Below are 16,277 nucleotides of genomic sequence, written 5' to 3' on the forward strand. Positions count from 1 at the left end.
TGTGAGAGGGAAGAGAAAGGGGGTTGGGTAGTTTGAGATAGCGTCTTGTTACAGCATAAGGGGGATGGAGGTTGCTATGACGACTGGGCTGGGGGCGGGAGCTCCTCGAAAGTTCCGGGAGACTTCTCGAAACTTCTGGGAGCTTCTCGAGGCTTCTGGAAACTTCTCGAAGTTTCTCGACGATGAGACCCCCAGTGGCGGGGAAAACCAATAGAAAAGAGCCACGTCAAAACATCCGAGCAAAGGAGACCACAGGATTGGCTGAAGTCCCGAACCGAAAAGGTATAAGGGACAGCCTCCAAAAAGACCCGGTGTGCGTCTTGGGTGGGGGGGAGTGGAGCCTCTCGGCGCACCCAGCGCTGGTTTTTTTTTTTATCCGCTATCGCTTGCTCAATTTAATAAATTTATATTTTAAAGTGAGATTGGCTCACTCGTCGATAACATCACCACTTGCAACCTTATTCAGTGCTGCTCAAATGAACGTGCCAAGTCACTGCGAGAGGTTCCAGGAGCGTAATGGTTTAAGCTGAGGTTCACATCAGGGAACAGTGGCTCAACAGGGAATGCTGAAAAGAGCTCATTGATGGAAGAAGCAGAAGAAAGAGAAAACACAGCAGTTGGCCATTACATTCAACTTTATTGTATACATTCATAGTGAAATCATGCCCATATACAACTTGGAGCTGAAATAGTAATGTTACGGTTTAACCTGCCTCATAAGTTTTTCCCCAGGAAAGTGATCTAGGCTGGGGACCACTCTGGAACATCATCAGTGTCACCTCCCTCCTTGGGGTGAAATTCCAGCCAAGGCACTGAGATGTAATGGGAGGACTGAGAGCAGGGAAGGGTTTGGGCTTCACTGCAAAGCCTTCAGAAGCAGTGGATGAGAATTGTTCTGAGGGAGGAGATGAGAGAAAATGAAACTGCAGGGAGCAGAGCAAGGAGGACCAAAAGGGAAACGGAAACAGGGTCTGTTTGTGCGCAGGATTACAGCTTCATGTACAATAATGCTTTTAGCTTTTCATTCTGTACTGTGTAAAAGAGTCCTCTGTCAGATCACCTTGGCAGGAGCCAGTCTTTGCTTTGCCCCTTGTCTTCCTTTGTCTCTCTTCAGACTGCATTCCGGTGCCCTGGGCTGTATTCCTTACATCTGGCCTTAAATATGCATTTTACTTTAACTTGCACATTAAACCATGATTTTTTTTCCTTCCAAAGCGCCTCAGTGATTGGAATATTTTTATTTATTTTTATTTCTCCCTCACGGTTTATTTCTTCCCTCCTCTCTGTTTTGATGCCTCAGCCGGTTTCGCGCTGCCCCTCTGTGGTGGAGCCGCTGCTACACAATATGCCGCCGGGACAGCCGGGCTCTCGGGACTGGGCGGTGTTAGAGGCGGTGACTTACCGCCGTCGCTTCGGCTCCGCAACCGGTGTCGCTGAGGAAACGGAACACAAGGTTAACGGGCAAGGGAAACGCTGCTGGATCATCCCAGCCCTTCCCGTCCCCTCAGGCCTCCTCACAGGGCGGGAAACGCTCGCACCGCCTTGTGCGAGCTAACGCGCCTTCCGATTGGTGCCCACCCGGGCTCCCTGGCAGTGCCGCCCGCTGCCATTGGTTGTTGGCGACTGGGGGTGGGACAAAGGCGGGGCAGCTTCGCGTCGGCGTGTTTGGGCCTGCGGGAGCGGTGTGAGGGGGACGCGGTGGCTGCAGGGTAAGGGGGGGACCGGGGCAGGGTGGCTGAGGGCTTGGGTTGTGGGCCAGGGAGGTGCGCAAGTGGCTGGGGGTCCTGGCTGGGAGGGGGAGACTCGACTGAGGCGAGGGATCTGTGGCTGAACGGGCGTGGAGGTGAGCGGGATGGGGGGTGGATATCGTGAGGCTGCAGGAGCCGAGTGGGACTGGGGAAGAGACGCTGGAGGGTGGTGGGTAGGGGTAGGGGAATGGGGGACTGAAGAGCTGCAAGGGTCTGCGGAGAGAGTGCAAGGAAGGAGGTGGGGAATGGGTGGTATGAGGGTGGTTAGATCGAAATAGATCTCTGGACTCTCGGAGAGCCACTGGATTCGGCAGCGTTTGTAGGTGCGATGGGATCTTTCCTCTTGGTTTTGCCTGGCACTGGCTGTCCTGACCATGGAATCCCAGCTCGTGACTTGTCTGCCCTAGTTCCAGTTCCATTCTATCAGCATGTCACCTTCCTCCCCTGCTAAATGTGTTTTCTCCCCTTGTTACCTGTAACAGGAGATTGTGATAAGGGGAAAAACCACACCATTAATTAATGGATGGGCTTAAAACTTTATCTGTTGCGTGCTTGCAGATCAGCTGAAGCTTCAATGAACACTTATTTGGAGTTTTGTATGCTTTTGGGGTGGCTTTGTGTATAAATGTGTCATGAGGAAAGAGAGGAAGGGTGCTGGTTTAGCTAATGGTGTTTGGGAAGGGGAAATGGAGGAGTTTTGCCAGTGTTAGTCCACCAACACGGCTTTGTCATGCACAGGAGTTCTTCATGGAGAGACCACATCCATCCTGATGGTGCAGAGTACCACGTCCATCCTGCTGTGTGAAGATAGAAATAGCAGCTTGGGGTTCAGTTTCTTATAACAGCCATGCCTGTCTCATCTCCCAAGGGTTGCTGTTAACTTACTGCAAACTCCGTTCTGTAGAAAGCTGTGTGATCCTGAAAAGAATTAACCCGAACCGCAAGTTAGTCTCTGTTTGGGTGTGGGGAGATGTCTGTGTGTGTGGTTTTCCTGCAGGGAAAAAATGGAAATACACTTGCCTGAAGCAATGATGAGTGAAGTATAGTCTGAACTGGTATTGCTGAGACTTTGTGTCTTTGCTCTGACCAGGGCATGATCACGTAATCTTCTCTCTGAGTTTATTTCGGCTGAGTTCATCTGGACTAAACAGCTTTGCTGCTTGAAACTTTTTGATGCACTGTAAAAAAAACTGGCAAAAAACCCCAACAAACAAACCCAAACCCTAAGAATCTTAAAATGTAAAACATCAAGAATTTGTAGCCATTTATTTTACTGGCAGAAAACGAAAACCTTGATTTGGCAAGTGAGAAGTGCAAACACTTGTTTGGGTTTGTGCATCTTGCTGAAATGGTGGGTTTAGAACTGAGCTTGCAGCAAGGGAGGTTTGTTCTTTTGTCTGTGTGCAATATAGCACATGAGACTGCAGATGCTCTGCCACTGCATCTTCTCTGTAAGTGCAGTGCATTTTACTCTGTGAAATGGAGTTTGAGCTATCTGTCCTGTAGGCACCTCATTAGCAGTTGTTTCAGCTGTACCCTCATCTAGTGACTGCTAGCAGGAATGGTTTTGGAAGACAGTTGTGGTGTTGGGCCTGGCTCTGGTGCTCTGCTCTGGAGGAAGTGGCAGGGGAAAGGCTGTTCTAATCAAGAAAGTACAGGGAAAGGCTGGGCTAATCAAGGAAGTACAGGGAAAGATCTGGAGCTATTCCCTAATTAAGATTTTAATCTCTTCCAGGTCTTGATGACGGCTCTACATTAATTTCTCTCTTCCTGTGGAGAAAGAAGCTTCTATAGGGAGTATATACCAAGGAGTATAGTTCTGGTGGGTTTCTCATAACAGGAGAAGCAATGTGGTTTCTGTAAGGAAGTGAAGAAAGCAAGTCAGTTGCTAGTGCACTCACTTTCTAAGTGTCTGGATGAGTTGTGAATGTGGCTTAGCTTCATTAAACACTTTTTAAAAGACTTCAGGTTCTGACAGTAACATATTGGGCAGCTCCAGTGCTGCTGTTAATGTTGATATAATTGCATTAAGCCATAGAACAAAGCATCCTGAATGTATACATATGTGCCTGTATAGAAGTCACAAATCGGTATGTAAGTCTGAAGGATGGTTTAATAAAGTTGATATTCCCTAAAAAAAAAAAAAAATCTTGTCTATCTTTAGGCCATCATGGCTTTAATAACACTATTACATTTAAAAGCACATGAAAGGGAATGTTTGTATAATCCAAACTGGTTTTTAGCTTTGTTTTAGAGCAGTAAGCCTGATAAAAGGGTATGTATTTGGCTCCTAAGAACAGGAGGGTTAGAAGAAGCAGTCAAATCCAAGTTGGTATTCTGCAGGAACATGTATAAAATCTGCCAGGTGACTGCTGAGCCTGTCACTGTTGTGGGTTTAATGCTTGTGAGTCAGCTAAGCATTAAAAAGCAATTTAATATTCAAGAGGGTAATTACAGGTGTTCAGAACTGTGGGGCTTAGATGTGGGTGGTTCTGTGCAGGTCTCAGAGGTGCTGTGGAGTTGGTCTGGCAAGGACAGGGTGTTGTGTGGTGTGAGGTAGAGTGGAAGCAGCTGGGGCCTGGCAGGGGGGCATCCACTCTGGGGAGAGGGAAAAAAATAAACCCTGGAAGAAGGAGGTGTACAAGGGGCAGTGTGTGCACACAGGCAACTTGGGTTGTGCTTAATTTGGAAAGTATAGGAAGGATAAAAGGAAATTTAACCTATCCTAAAACTGAATCATCAGTCAAATCCTTCATCCCTTATGTAAATGAGTGGCTGCATTCAGTCTCCAGGACACTCAGGCCCATGTCTGTCTGATCAGATGGGTACTTACAAGACAACACAGCACATGCGTAGAGTGGTTTAGATGCTGTTTTTTCACAGAGATGATGATTTCTCTGTATGAAGCAAGTGATGTGAATTAACAACCAGCTCAAAGTCAGCTACATTGAAAGTGAAGTCTCAGAAAATCTTGGCCCTTTCTGTGATTCTTTTCCAGCAAGATGCATGTGCTCTTCCTGTCTTTTTAAAGGGAGAGGTGTCTTTAAGGATCCATTAACTACTAAAGGAAAAATGAGTTTATTCTTATTCCATAGTGGCACAGGTAGAAGGGTCTGGAAGTTGTATAGAGCTAGTAAGACAAGTGACAAATCTCATTTGTTACAGCAGGTGTTTTCCAGAGTATCTTTAGGATACAAATTGCTGTCTTTTTCCATGTTATTCAATAACCTTGCTATTTTGCTTACAGGTGAGGCAGGATACTGGAGATTTTTATCTTCTGAAGCAAAGCTAAAGTGCAGAGGGAAATGAGCTGACCCAGTTCAGTGGATTAAATGTTAGAAATTATCACTTAATCTGGAGATTGTACACTGTGAGCAAACTTTTCCTCTTCATATTCTGCAAGGGATGTCCTCGTGGTGTCTGGAGGAGCTGACTGCTGCTCCCTAGAGCCCAGTCAGGAAAACACCTTCCATCACAAACCCAGGTGTCTCAGGAACCAGCCATAACGCTCTCTCCTCTGCTCAGCAAAAGGATGCTTTGCTATGATGTGAATGTGCTACATGGTTGGGACTGGAGTAATTGCCAGGTGATAATTAAACGCGGACATTAAAGATTCTCAGCCTATAAAATACACCTGTCCATTATCATCATCTGCAAAGATGAAAGCTGCTTCAGTCCAGTTTCCCTTGTGTAAACGGAGCTGCTCTGTTTTTCCAATAACCAGAAAAGAATTAAGGTTAGGTTCTCAATCTAGAGAATTTTGCTTTATAAAAGCAGATAATAACAGAAGCAAAGACAGTTAACAAAAAAGCCAACTCCCATCATTGCTGCTTTGCTCTGGTTCATCATTTTTCTCCCTTGTGCACAAATGTAATGTCTCTCTTATCTCCTTGTTTGCACACATCAACTTTTCTTCCTTTAAAAAGTCAAACCCTTCAGTTAGAGCTGTCAGGGGAATTAGGGGGTTGCTGTTCTCAATTCAAAGGCGAGTAGCCTGAAAAATCAGGGGGACCCTGAAGAACAGCACAATCAGAGCAGAGGTTTGAGCCTGTCTCTACCTCTGTGACAAGCACTAGCACCAGAGCTTGCCCTGGCAGTGCTGAGAAACTGCTGCAGGAGCAGGAAGTCCCCTGGAGAAGTTTCCCTACCTCTTTAATTTGCTGGTTCATGTCCTTGAGTGGGGAATTTGCCAGTGATGGTCTCTGATCTACATTCTTATCCAAATCAATGTTTCTTCCCTTTCGGTTGGTCTTCGAAGGTGTTTCTGTGCTGGCTGACAGATCAGGGCTGTCCAGTCCCTCTGAGACTGTCACGGGATGTTTGAACAGTTAATAAAGGGAAGAGCCTTACCAGAATTCACAAGGGCAGCAAAACTGATGTATCACCAAGTTCAAAGCAGCTTTAGAGCTCACTGATGAGCTGTAGTGGTCCAAAGTCTTTTATGGAACACAAGGAGGGAGAATTCTGGCTCAGTGCTACCCAGCTGCTAGGTGCAGGGATGGATCTCTCAGCTCTCAGGAGAGTACAGTTTGACAAGATGCTGCAGCTCTGTGGCATAACCCGTGATGGGGCAGCACTGATGAGCCTTCACGTACCCATACGCACAGCGGTAGCAGAAGACAAAGCCAGATGTGGACAGGGCTGTGGCGTTGACGCGAGTTTTGTGGCACAGGGGACACACAGTCTTCAGTTTAGGTAAGAGAGTGGAGCTGGGGTCGAGGTGCACCGGGGGTGGAGGAGTTGGGAGCGCGGTCAGAGATTTGATGGTCTCCTGGTTCTCTGAGGAGTACCACCAGTCCAGGAACTGGAGGAAGAACACGCTGATAGACAGCCCGGTGGACAGGGAGAAGACAATGGTGCCCAGGGCTTTCCTTACTGCTGACTGCACCTGGGTTTTAATGCTGTAGCAGACAGAAGGTATTAAGTATATTAATATATTATTATTATTATATATAAATGTATTATTATAATAAGTTTATAATATGTATTATTATTATAAATCATATATAAATGTATTAAGGTATTATATAAGGAAAAACTTAGTACAACATATATAAACCACAGCAGAAGGGATTGCTTTACACAGCTTCTTAACACTAAGTTGGTCAATGTATCCCATGTTTATAGTAAGGGATCTGCTAGGTTGTTTCTCTTGGTATTTTAAGAAAGCTTCAAGTCTCATTTTATCCCGAAATCTAAATTGGAAGAGTTTGGATTGAGCGGGCCTGGATCACAGAGCTTTTCACCCATGGATCATCATTTTACAGGGTGTTAAGCGTGGTCATGGCTAGCTGCTGCTCAGAGGAATCAAAGAGCTAAGTTTTAGTCCTTTTAGCAATATTGTTGCAGTCTGATTCCCTCGTTAGAAAAGTGCAGGTGAAGACTGAACAGGATAAAGGCTGAAGTGCCAAAAAGACCACCTTTTTATGACCACAAAATCTTGTGAAGCTGATCACTGCTACTTGATTCCTTATTCACACTGACAACACACCCTTTTGGAGCACATTTTGCCAGAGGTAAACTTCATCTCGAAGAATTTCTGGAAAAGTTTTCAGCTTTACTTGCAGCATCACCTCTAAACAGAACCCCTCGAGAGCAGCTGAGCCATGTTCTGACATACCTGGGTGTAGGATGTGAGGTGGCTCCCCCCAGTTTCTTCTCCAGGGCCAGGATATCCTCCACAGTCAATCTGACCAGGCGAACCCCAGCCAGGCGCAGCATGGGTGAATGATGCTGAGCCTTCCCCAGGATGTAGGACAGTTGCTGGATAAGAAACCAGCCCTCCCAGGTCATGTTTACAAAGGGGTAGGCAGCTAGAAAGGCTCTGTAGAAGCGCTTCCATGACGACGAGGGAGGGTGGATGGAGTACTCATCCTCTTCCCTCAGGGTGGACACCAGTTTCTCCAGCTTTCCTTTCAGGTAAGGAACAAGAACCAGCAAGAGAAGAGACTTCCAGTGCTGCCTCTTTGGCAGGCCAGCAGTGGCCAAGGGTTGCTGTCTGCAGTCTCCTATGGGGATCCTCTTTAAGCAGTAGAAGTTTTCAGAAAAGGAAGCACTGCACCTAACCAGGTAGTGCTGCTGGAGCAGCATGTCCAGAAGGACATAGATCTCATCAAACCAGTGCCAGAGGAAGCTGTATCGGCCAGGATTGGACTCAGCAAGCACCTGTTGAAAGGGATACAAAACAGGAGGGCATAAAACGGAGTAGTGTGTTGAATAACAGGAACTAGCATAGAATAGTTTGGGTTGGAAGGGACCTTCATAGGTCATGCCTGTGGCTGATAACATCATCTGGGTGGGTCAAAACTGTTGTCGTTCATAAATGTGGTAAATGCAGGTGGTGAAGGGCTCAGCAACGCTGTGCAGTGTCCCTAGGGCCCCTCTGCAGCAGCTTCCCCACACAGCAGCCACCATCAGGCACCGCTCAGCTCAGAGCCCCGCTCCCCCAGGCCTGCGGTTATGAGGTGCCACCGGCCTCCGCTCCCCTCCCTCACCCCAGGCCTCGTACGTACCTTCACCAGGTGCTGCAGGGCGGGTTTCACGGCGGCCATCAGGCTGTCCTGGGCCACCGCCTCGAAGATGGAGGGGCGGTCATCGCCGGCAGAAGCGGCCGTGAGGTGAGCACCGAGCTCCGCCATGACACCGACTGCGCTGCGCTCCGCCCCGCCGCCAGGGGGAGCCCCCGCGCGGCCCTCGCCTAAGCGCCGCGGAGCACCTCCTCCCGGAAGCGCGGCACGGCCGGCGCTCTGTCGCCTCCCGCGCTCCTCTATGGTGGCAGGGCGCGGCCGCTCTAGGCGGAGGAGGGTTTATTCTCGCTCCTCGCGAGTCCTCCCGGCCCCTCCGCTCCGCTTCCGGTTCCGCCACCGCTCCCACAGCGGTGTGTCCGTCCCGCCGCCGTGAGTGGGGCCGGGACATGGGGGGGGGCGGGGGCACTGGTGAGGTACTCGGGGCGCGCTGGGAGGGGGGACTGGTGAGGCCTTGGTGGGAGACTGAGGGGGCATTGGGCGCTGGGGAGGTGCTGGGAGAGGGGACTGGGAGGCAGTGAGGCCTTGGTGGGGTGACTGGGATAGGTGGGAGGGGCGCTGGGAGGACTGGGTAGGAGGGTGCTGGGGGTGAGGGGTGGGTGCTGGCTATGGGGACACTGCGTGGGGAGGTGCTGGGAGGGGGGGCTGGGGGAGAGGGGTGGGATAGGAATGAGGTAAGTGAGGTACTGGGATACAGGAGGGACGGGGCAGGCACCGCGGGGGAGGCTGGGATCAGTGGGGGATGCTCCTGCAACTTGGGAGAGGTCTGGGGGATGCTGGTGGGGGGAAAGGCTGGTGGGCAGGGGGTTGAGGGGTACGGGGGGTGTCCAAGGAGTGAGGAGGTGATAGGAAGCACAGGGGCATTGGAGAATGGGGTGGGGATGGAAACACCTGCCCCTAGCACATGCTGTTAAGGCTGTGGGTTCAGAAGCTTAGGCGCTGTTTTCCCCTTGACATCCATGTTCTGTTCATTCTCCTGATGCTCTGGGGGCCCTGAGCCATGCTTGGGCTATTGTGTGGCTACTCAGTCAAAATGGGTGCAGATAAGAAGATGTGGCACCAGCTGGAGTGTTAACCAGGGATCACTTTAGTGATTTAGGGGTGCAACACTGCGTCATTTCAGTGCTGGGGAGTTTGGATCAATACTGAGGCCTTAAAGCTGCTGCCTTCTTCTTTATAGTGATGTGAAATCAGTGTTGGGAGCTGCTTCTGCTGTTGGAGTCATGCCTGGGGCAAAGCAGGTGTTGGTCAGACACAGGATCCATTTTTCTGTGTGGTTTGGGGCTGAGGAAGCTTTATCTTTCAGGCTATGATGGTTCCTTATTCTTTTAATCATATTCTTGGTTCAGTCTACATTTAAATGTCAAGGCAATGCATATAGCATTAAACATTGCCAGAGCTTCTGGAGAAATTCCTGTCTTCCTGTTTGCAGGGATTGGAACAGAAGCCTTTTGCCGTCAGCTAAAACACCTCTTACCTGTTCCCACCTTGGACACAGAGCAGTAGTGAGGGCACAATCGGATGTGGGTTTCCTCCTAAAAATGCAAGGATGATCATGATGTTGTCAGAATTTATCTTGGCTCTCTTCAGTTTAGATTTGTGTGCAAGGAGCTGGCATTTTCCTGAGTTATTTAAAACATTGCTGTTTGTATATCTGGGCTGGTTTGAGTTTGGCCTTCATCTGGGACTTGCTGTAAACCAAGCTGGGTTTGTCTAGTGGACGAGATAATACCCAGTACTGTCACTGGACAGTGTGCAAAGCAAGCTCTGACATCATGAAGCAGCAATCTGAGTGCTCATGAGAAGAGCTCTCTCCAGTGTTGCACTTGGAATATGGTAGTTTGCTTATTGACCTGTCAGATCTCGTTTACATCTATCAAAACAGTGTGTAAAGACATGCACTGTGCTTAGCTTTGGCTGAGTGTGCCTAGGATTCTTCATCTGAAGTTAGAAGAACAGCAAAATATCCTGGTTTTGGGTTTAAAGATCATCTCTGAAATTCAGGAAGGTTTCTTCCTCCTCCGTGTAGCCTTATGCAACTGGGATGGATGATGTGTATGATGGTTTGTTGGGGTTTTCACTCTTCAATTTTCTCTCTTATCTGCTGCTCTGGCCACTGTTAAAACCAGTATCAGAGTAGCTCAGCTGAGATGTGTGACCCGGGTTGATAAATCCACATACAGGGCAAATAAAGAACAGCAAGGTTGTGTTCAATGCCTTTTGCGTTGCACTGTACCAAACACTCTCGTAAAGTATTTTAGGTCATCTTTTAAGCTGGGCTCAAATCTGAAAGATTTTGTCAGCAGTAGCATTGCAGCTGAACATGGGGTCTGGTCTTAGTCATAAACCAAGACCCACAACAGCTTTGGCTTTCAGGATGCTGTGATATTTTAGCTGGAAAGATTGCAGTGCCGTAGTTCCTGCAGCTGTCCCACCCCAGCCTCTGTTTTGGAAGGAGGGCAAACCTCTCCTGCAGGAGGAATGTACTTCCAGACCTCTCCCCAGGCATAGTTTTGTTCTCCAGCTTGGCAGGAGCAGAAAGGGAGATGAAAATCAAACCAAACCCAGTCATGCTGCCTCATTGGGATGAGGTGGTAACCACACAGGCACAGGGCAGGATGGAGCTCTGGGGAGCTGGGCAAAGCAACAGGTTGCTTCTCATCTGGCTGCTTGGCAGTGGGACAAGATGACGAGAGCTCTGCATGGCTGTAGAGCACATTAAAGGTGGTAGAAATCATGGCATTCCCCCTCAGCTGCTGCTGCTGGGAATTGAACTGCTGAGGAATTGAGCTGGTCAAGAGGAATAAGAGTAGAAAAGAATGGCAGTGGTGTTGGGGTTGGTTAAAGGATGAGGAAGGAAAGTGTTAAGAAACAGCAAGCCGGTCGTGCTGCTGCTGGGCAGTGTCTTGGAGTTCAAAGCTGTGCTTGTCCTTCTGTGCTGAGCCAGCAAGAGCTGCAAGGTTTAGAGGCAAGACAGGCAGTGTTTAGGGAACAGATGACTTGCTGCTTTGCTGATAACGTTTAAGGTCATGGAAGTATGTACAAGAGAAGGGGCATTGGGAAAAAAGAAAAAGGAGGGAAGAGGTGGGAAAACCCTTTTCTTTGGATAGTTTTAGAGTCATAGATTCTTAGTACTGATGCACTGTTCCACCAAAAGCACTAAAACCGCCCGCTCCTTTGCTTGTTTTTCAGTTCAGCTGAAAATTGTTTGAGTCATGTTTACCATGGAGCTGGCAGTTGTAAGGATAAAATGATGGATATCCACGTACATTTGGGCAATCCCTATATTCTAAAGTATTAATAATTCAGTTCTCTGGAACAAGGAAAGTGCTGGTGAGACCATTCTCATAGCTCTTAAGCACTTGCTGACCCAGCAGCGTTTGTTAGTCCTGTCCACAAATCTGAAGTGCAGCACTGAAATAATCAGCTTGTGTGTGTGTCAGAGGTGGGATGTCAGCTCTTGGCAGAGAAAGATTTCGATTTCAGGCTTGGGAGAACTGAAAAGTAATGGCTTTTCATTGCAAACAACTGCTTTGCATCTCTTGAGAACAAAAGGAGGGAAAGAAATGAAAGGGCCTCGGAGTGGGTGTTGCAAGTAGGGTTAATTGCTCCTTCCATCAAGATGCAACACAGGGAACTATCGTTAGGGGGAGTTGACAGTTTCCTTTGTCTGCATCATGGACTTCTCGCTTCCAGTCGAGATATTAAATGTGCAGTGCTTTTTATGGCAAACGAAATGGTGAACCTGGGGGAAAGGCAGCGGCAGAACATGTCAGGATCTGCTGGTTATAGGGAATTAAAAACCTCTTTTCCTCTTCCAAGACTGAGAGTTTGAAAAGCTGGGCTGAGCATCGCTGCTTTCCCAGCCTGCCCACCTCAGGCTGTGGTGTTTTCACTCACATTGTTCATCTGAGCCCTTTAAATCCCTGGGTTTGCCAAGTAATAGCAGCAGCAGGTGCAGAATGAAGATTGTGAAACTTGTGCCTGTGGATATAAAGCGTTTGCTGCTTCCCTTTATGTTGCACACTCACCAGCCATCCTTCCTCTGAGTTCCTGCCTTGCAAACTGGGTGTTGTCAGTGCTGTCTGACTGCTTCTTCCTTTATTTATTCTTCTCCCCAGGTGTCGTAAGGAACTGGAACCATGACGGACTCCAAATACTTCACGACCAATAAAAAAGGTTAGTGTTAAGCTGCTGTGGTGGATTGGAGGTGGTGGGTGGCTATTTTTACCCAGCTTTTTTAACTGCATGCGGAAGAACTTGTGCTGTTCTGTTAGCTCTGTCCCTGTTTCTCATCTTAATCATCTAGGGAGAAACTTTGCAAGTAGGTCACATGGTGACAGAAGACAAAACTGATGTATATACGGTTTTGTGATGTGCAAAATGACCCCAATTGCTGCTTTATCAAGGATCAGAGAGCAAAACATTGGGATTTGAGTGCAGATGTGGTTAAAGTTTTAGTTATGGGCTTACACGTTCAAGACTGAGGATGGTTTCTCTGTTGGGCATCACAGGATTAAGTTGATGACATTTACTATTTAAGGTATAAATGTACATCTCTACATTGAGCTGTTGCAGCTAATGGGATTTCCTATGACTGTTTCCTCCAAAGCTGCAGTGCTCTGACTTCCCCTTGGCTTTACTGTAGGCGTGGTGGTCTCCTCACTTCAGGACAATCTGCCCTTAAGGGGTAGCCTGTAAAGGATCTTTGAGGATGTTTTTACCCATCCACCTGTTCCAGAGCAGGGCTTGTTCTGCTGAATCTGTCCCAGGCAGATTTTATCTTCTAACCTGTTCCCAAACAGAACACTGTTGCTGACTGCAGTTTAAACCTGGTGTTGCTCATCCTTCTCCAGCAGATGTGGAAAATGGTTCACATTAAGCTCTCCTTTTCAGAACAGCTCAGTGTTTCTGGTGAATGTTTGCCAGTGAAAAAACTACGGTGCTGATCAATTTATATTTCATTAAGCTTCAGAATGAACCCATAAATTAAGCAAACGCAATTCACATCTTTCTAAGGAGCAATCTGGTCTGTAAGTTGAGTCCTAAAGGTGGGGTTTTCTGCCGTGGCTGCAAGAGGCCAGCCTGCACTCTCTGAGCTTTAGTGGCACGCTGCTGCTGGCTCAGCTCCGGCTGGGACACGATCTCAGTGTGAGTAATGTGAGTATCTCTGGCAGGCAGGAGGTATGACGAGTGCTCACTGCACTGTGTTCTCCAGAACAGTAACTCCTCTTCTTTTTTGAGGTACCTGTTAGTCTTTTTGTGTTAGGCTCTTCAGTAATCAGTGCTGCTGATGTGACAAAGTGCCACTGGTGTGTAGGAATGGAAGGTTAGGGGCTTGGATGTGTTTTATCGGAGAGATTTTGATATTTGCAGTGTGTTTTCAGCCTTTGGCTTCCAGTGAGGAATACTGCCCACCATCGTTCTTGAGGAAAGCTGTGAGACAGAAGCATTAGCCTTCTCACATCACTTTATCTAGAACAGGCCTCATAAGCAGAGTTTTGCATGTGTTGCTTTATTTTGCAAGCTTGCTTTGCTGCTTTCATGATCCAGCCTGAACTGACATTCCACACACTAGCATCTGGAAGAATTAGTGTCATGGAAAAGGCAGCTTTGGCAACCTCAGAATCCAGGCAAGTTGTGTTACACCATTTTGTTAGTAGTAGCTCTCTCTAGCTTGGAAGGGATTTATTCCACTGGAGTAAATTTGTGCATTCCTGTTTCTGCTGCTGTGTATCACAGCATTTGGGCTGTACCACAGCCTGCTGTCTTCTCTTTGCGTTCACTGGAAGCAGGTGATCATGAGCCAAAGTTGAAAGCCTGGGCAAAATTCCTAGCTTAGTTAGTTAGTTCTTGCAGGCATGAATCTGGTGTCTCCAAATATCTTTCCATCCCAGTTATATAATAGTTGCCTCTGAGAAACAGACGCTGCAGTGATGTGATTTAATGTTCTGGAAGTGGGAGAGCTGCAACATGCAGTGTGGTTCTTGTTAACTGCTTTTCCCTTAGCAAGGTGTTAGCCTATATCATTATCTTGAGTGCTGCAGCTTTGCTTCTCATTGAAGCACATTCTCCATAAGGTCTGACAGATGCTGTGCTGGTTTTATGGGAACAAGAGGCTGGGAAAGTAAAAAGTCACTCTTGATTTATCCATAAACCAAGACCCTTTTCAGCTCCCAAGAGGCTCAGTCTATTTTGTCTTCTACCAGGGGAAATTTTTGAACTGAAGGCTGAACTCAATAATGAGAAGAAAGAGAAGAGGAAAGAAGCTGTGAAGAAGGTTATTGCAGCCATGACTGTGGGGAAGGATGTCAGGTAAACCCAGCTTTTCTTGCACCTGTAGCAGCTCTGGTTGTCCTGGAACTTGGTAGGGTGTAGCAACACATCTCCATGGGGTAGCTCTGAGCCTGTCATCCCAGTGTGGCTGGGTAGTGAGGCTGGCTGTGTCCTTGCCTGTGCTGTACTTGAGCCATAGCTTTCTCAAGCTCCCTCCTTTTAACTGAGAGCAAAAGAACCAACTGTTTTCAGTGCTGGTTTAGTGGGGTGCCAATAGCCCTTTTTATTTAAAAACTCATCGAGAATTCATCCATTTTGTACATGACTTTAGATGATGTTTTCTCACTTCTTAGTAGCTTGTGTTTTAATGTTAGAAAGGCAATTCCAAGTGTTTTGCTTAGCCTTACTTATCATAGTATCAATTTAAGCTACATTCAACATAAGTGATTTTAAAACTGACCCTTTGCCTCATGACGACTCAAGGACACAGGCATTTACCTTCTGCAACACTGTCCCCAAGACTTTATCTGTCTTTGAGACAACCAGAAAAACTTGCTTCAGTGAATGCTTGTCCCTTCCAGTTTATCCTGTTACTGGAGTCTACCACAAAGTCGCAGTAGTCCTGGATTCATGGCATTGTGCTCTGTTGCCATGGAAATAATACAAGGTTGCAAATTTAGCATCATGACTTCACCGTAGAATGAAGGGGCAGATAAACTGCAGGAAAGATAAAGTAATGTTTTTTGGCCAGCAGCACTTGCCCTTCACCTTTAGCTCTCTCCAGTGTACCCGAGAGCTGCAGATCTTGTGTAACTACCTGAGTCCATCAGCAGTGTACTGATTGCTGCTTGAGTTTTGCGTGCAACTCAGCTTGGCAGTGTTGAAGCTCCTAATCTCTGTAGCGTTTAGCAGGCTGAGATTTGCAAGCTCTTTGCAAGTGTCCTGCGTTACCGAAATGTTTTTAAGCATTTCTTTTCCTAGTGGGTTCATTGCCAGGCCTGGCATGGCAGAATGTTGTTGTTTGGTGAACTCCCCAGTTGAAACACCTTTGGGAAATCGCATTAGTTTTCACTTGTTCCAGAACTGACCCATATTAAAACCCTAGAAGAGATTAAATGATTATTATAAAAGCCATCGCAAACTGGTTTGGGAGGGAAGTTGACCTCTCATTACACAGCAGGATACTTAAAGTGGAACTCCAATTTTCCCAGCTTCCTTGATAGTGTTACTATCTATCCCCTTTGCATACCATACAATCTCACTGCTTTTCTTTGTTTTGGGTGGGAGTGTTGATCTGCTTGAGGGCAGGAAGGCTCTTCAGAGGGACCAAGGCAGGCTGGATTGATGGGTTGTGGTGAATTTGTACGAAGTTCACCAAGGCTCAGTGTTGCACTTCAGTCACAACAGCCCCATGTACCACTGCAGACTTGGGGAAGAGGGGCTGGGAAGCTGCCTGGTGGAAATGTCCTTGGGGTTTTGGTCAACAGATAGCTGAGGATAAGCCAGGACTGTGCCCATGTAGCCAAGAAGGCAAAGAGCATCCTGGCTTGTGTCAGCACCAGTGTGACCAGCAGAACTGGGGCAGTGATCGTCCCCCTTGTACTGGGCATTGGTGAGGCTGCACCTCGAATCCGGTGTTCAGTTTCAAGCCTTTCATTCCAAGAGAGACATTGAGGTGCTGGAGCAGGTCCAGAGAAGGGAATGAAGCTGGTGGAGGGTCTAGAGCACA

The 16,277-nt window shown here is 47.6% G+C and overlaps 2 protein-coding genes and 1 long non-coding RNA gene across 4 annotated transcripts in view; 2 read left to right on the plus strand and 1 right to left on the minus strand.

Moving 5' to 3' along the window:
* The first annotated feature begins 734 nt into the window (after positions 1 to 734).
* Positions 735 to 3,602, plus strand: LOC308227537. The gene is made up of 3 exons (XR_013958087.1): positions 735 to 1,709; positions 2,487 to 2,692; positions 3,484 to 3,602. It is a non-coding gene; the product is annotated as an uncharacterized lncRNA (long non-coding RNA).
* Positions 3,603 to 6,255: 2,653 nt separating this feature from the next.
* PEX12 (peroxisomal biogenesis factor 12) lies at positions 6,256 to 8,386 on the minus strand (the record flags this gene model as incomplete). The annotated part of the gene is made up of 3 exons (XM_080630221.1): positions 6,256 to 6,649; positions 7,369 to 7,913; positions 8,261 to 8,386. The coding sequence occupies 3 exons, from the start codon at positions 8,384 to 8,386 to the stop codon at positions 6,256 to 6,258; spliced, it is 1,065 nt and encodes a 354-aa protein (XP_080486347.1).
* A 125-nt stretch (positions 8,387 to 8,511) lies between these two features.
* Positions 8,512 to 16,277, plus strand: part of AP2B1 (adaptor related protein complex 2 subunit beta 1) — a 79,713-nt gene continuing 71,947 nt past the window's right edge. For both annotated transcript variants that reach the window (XM_080630334.1, XM_080630335.1), the window contains exons 1-3: positions 8,512 to 8,644; positions 12,394 to 12,451; positions 14,482 to 14,587. In XM_080630334.1, coding sequence (XP_080486460.1) covers positions 12,415 to 12,451; positions 14,482 to 14,587 — 143 coding nt within the window. In that variant the 5' untranslated portion in view covers positions 8,512 to 8,644; positions 12,394 to 12,414. The remainder of the gene's footprint in view (positions 8,645 to 12,393; positions 12,452 to 14,481; positions 14,588 to 16,277) is intronic.

The sequence above is a fragment of the Psittacula echo genome (assembly GCF_963264785.1).
Source record: "Psittacula echo genome assembly, chromosome: 15".
Taxonomy (NCBI): Eukaryota; Metazoa; Chordata; class Aves; order Psittaciformes; family Psittacidae; genus Psittacula; species Psittacula echo.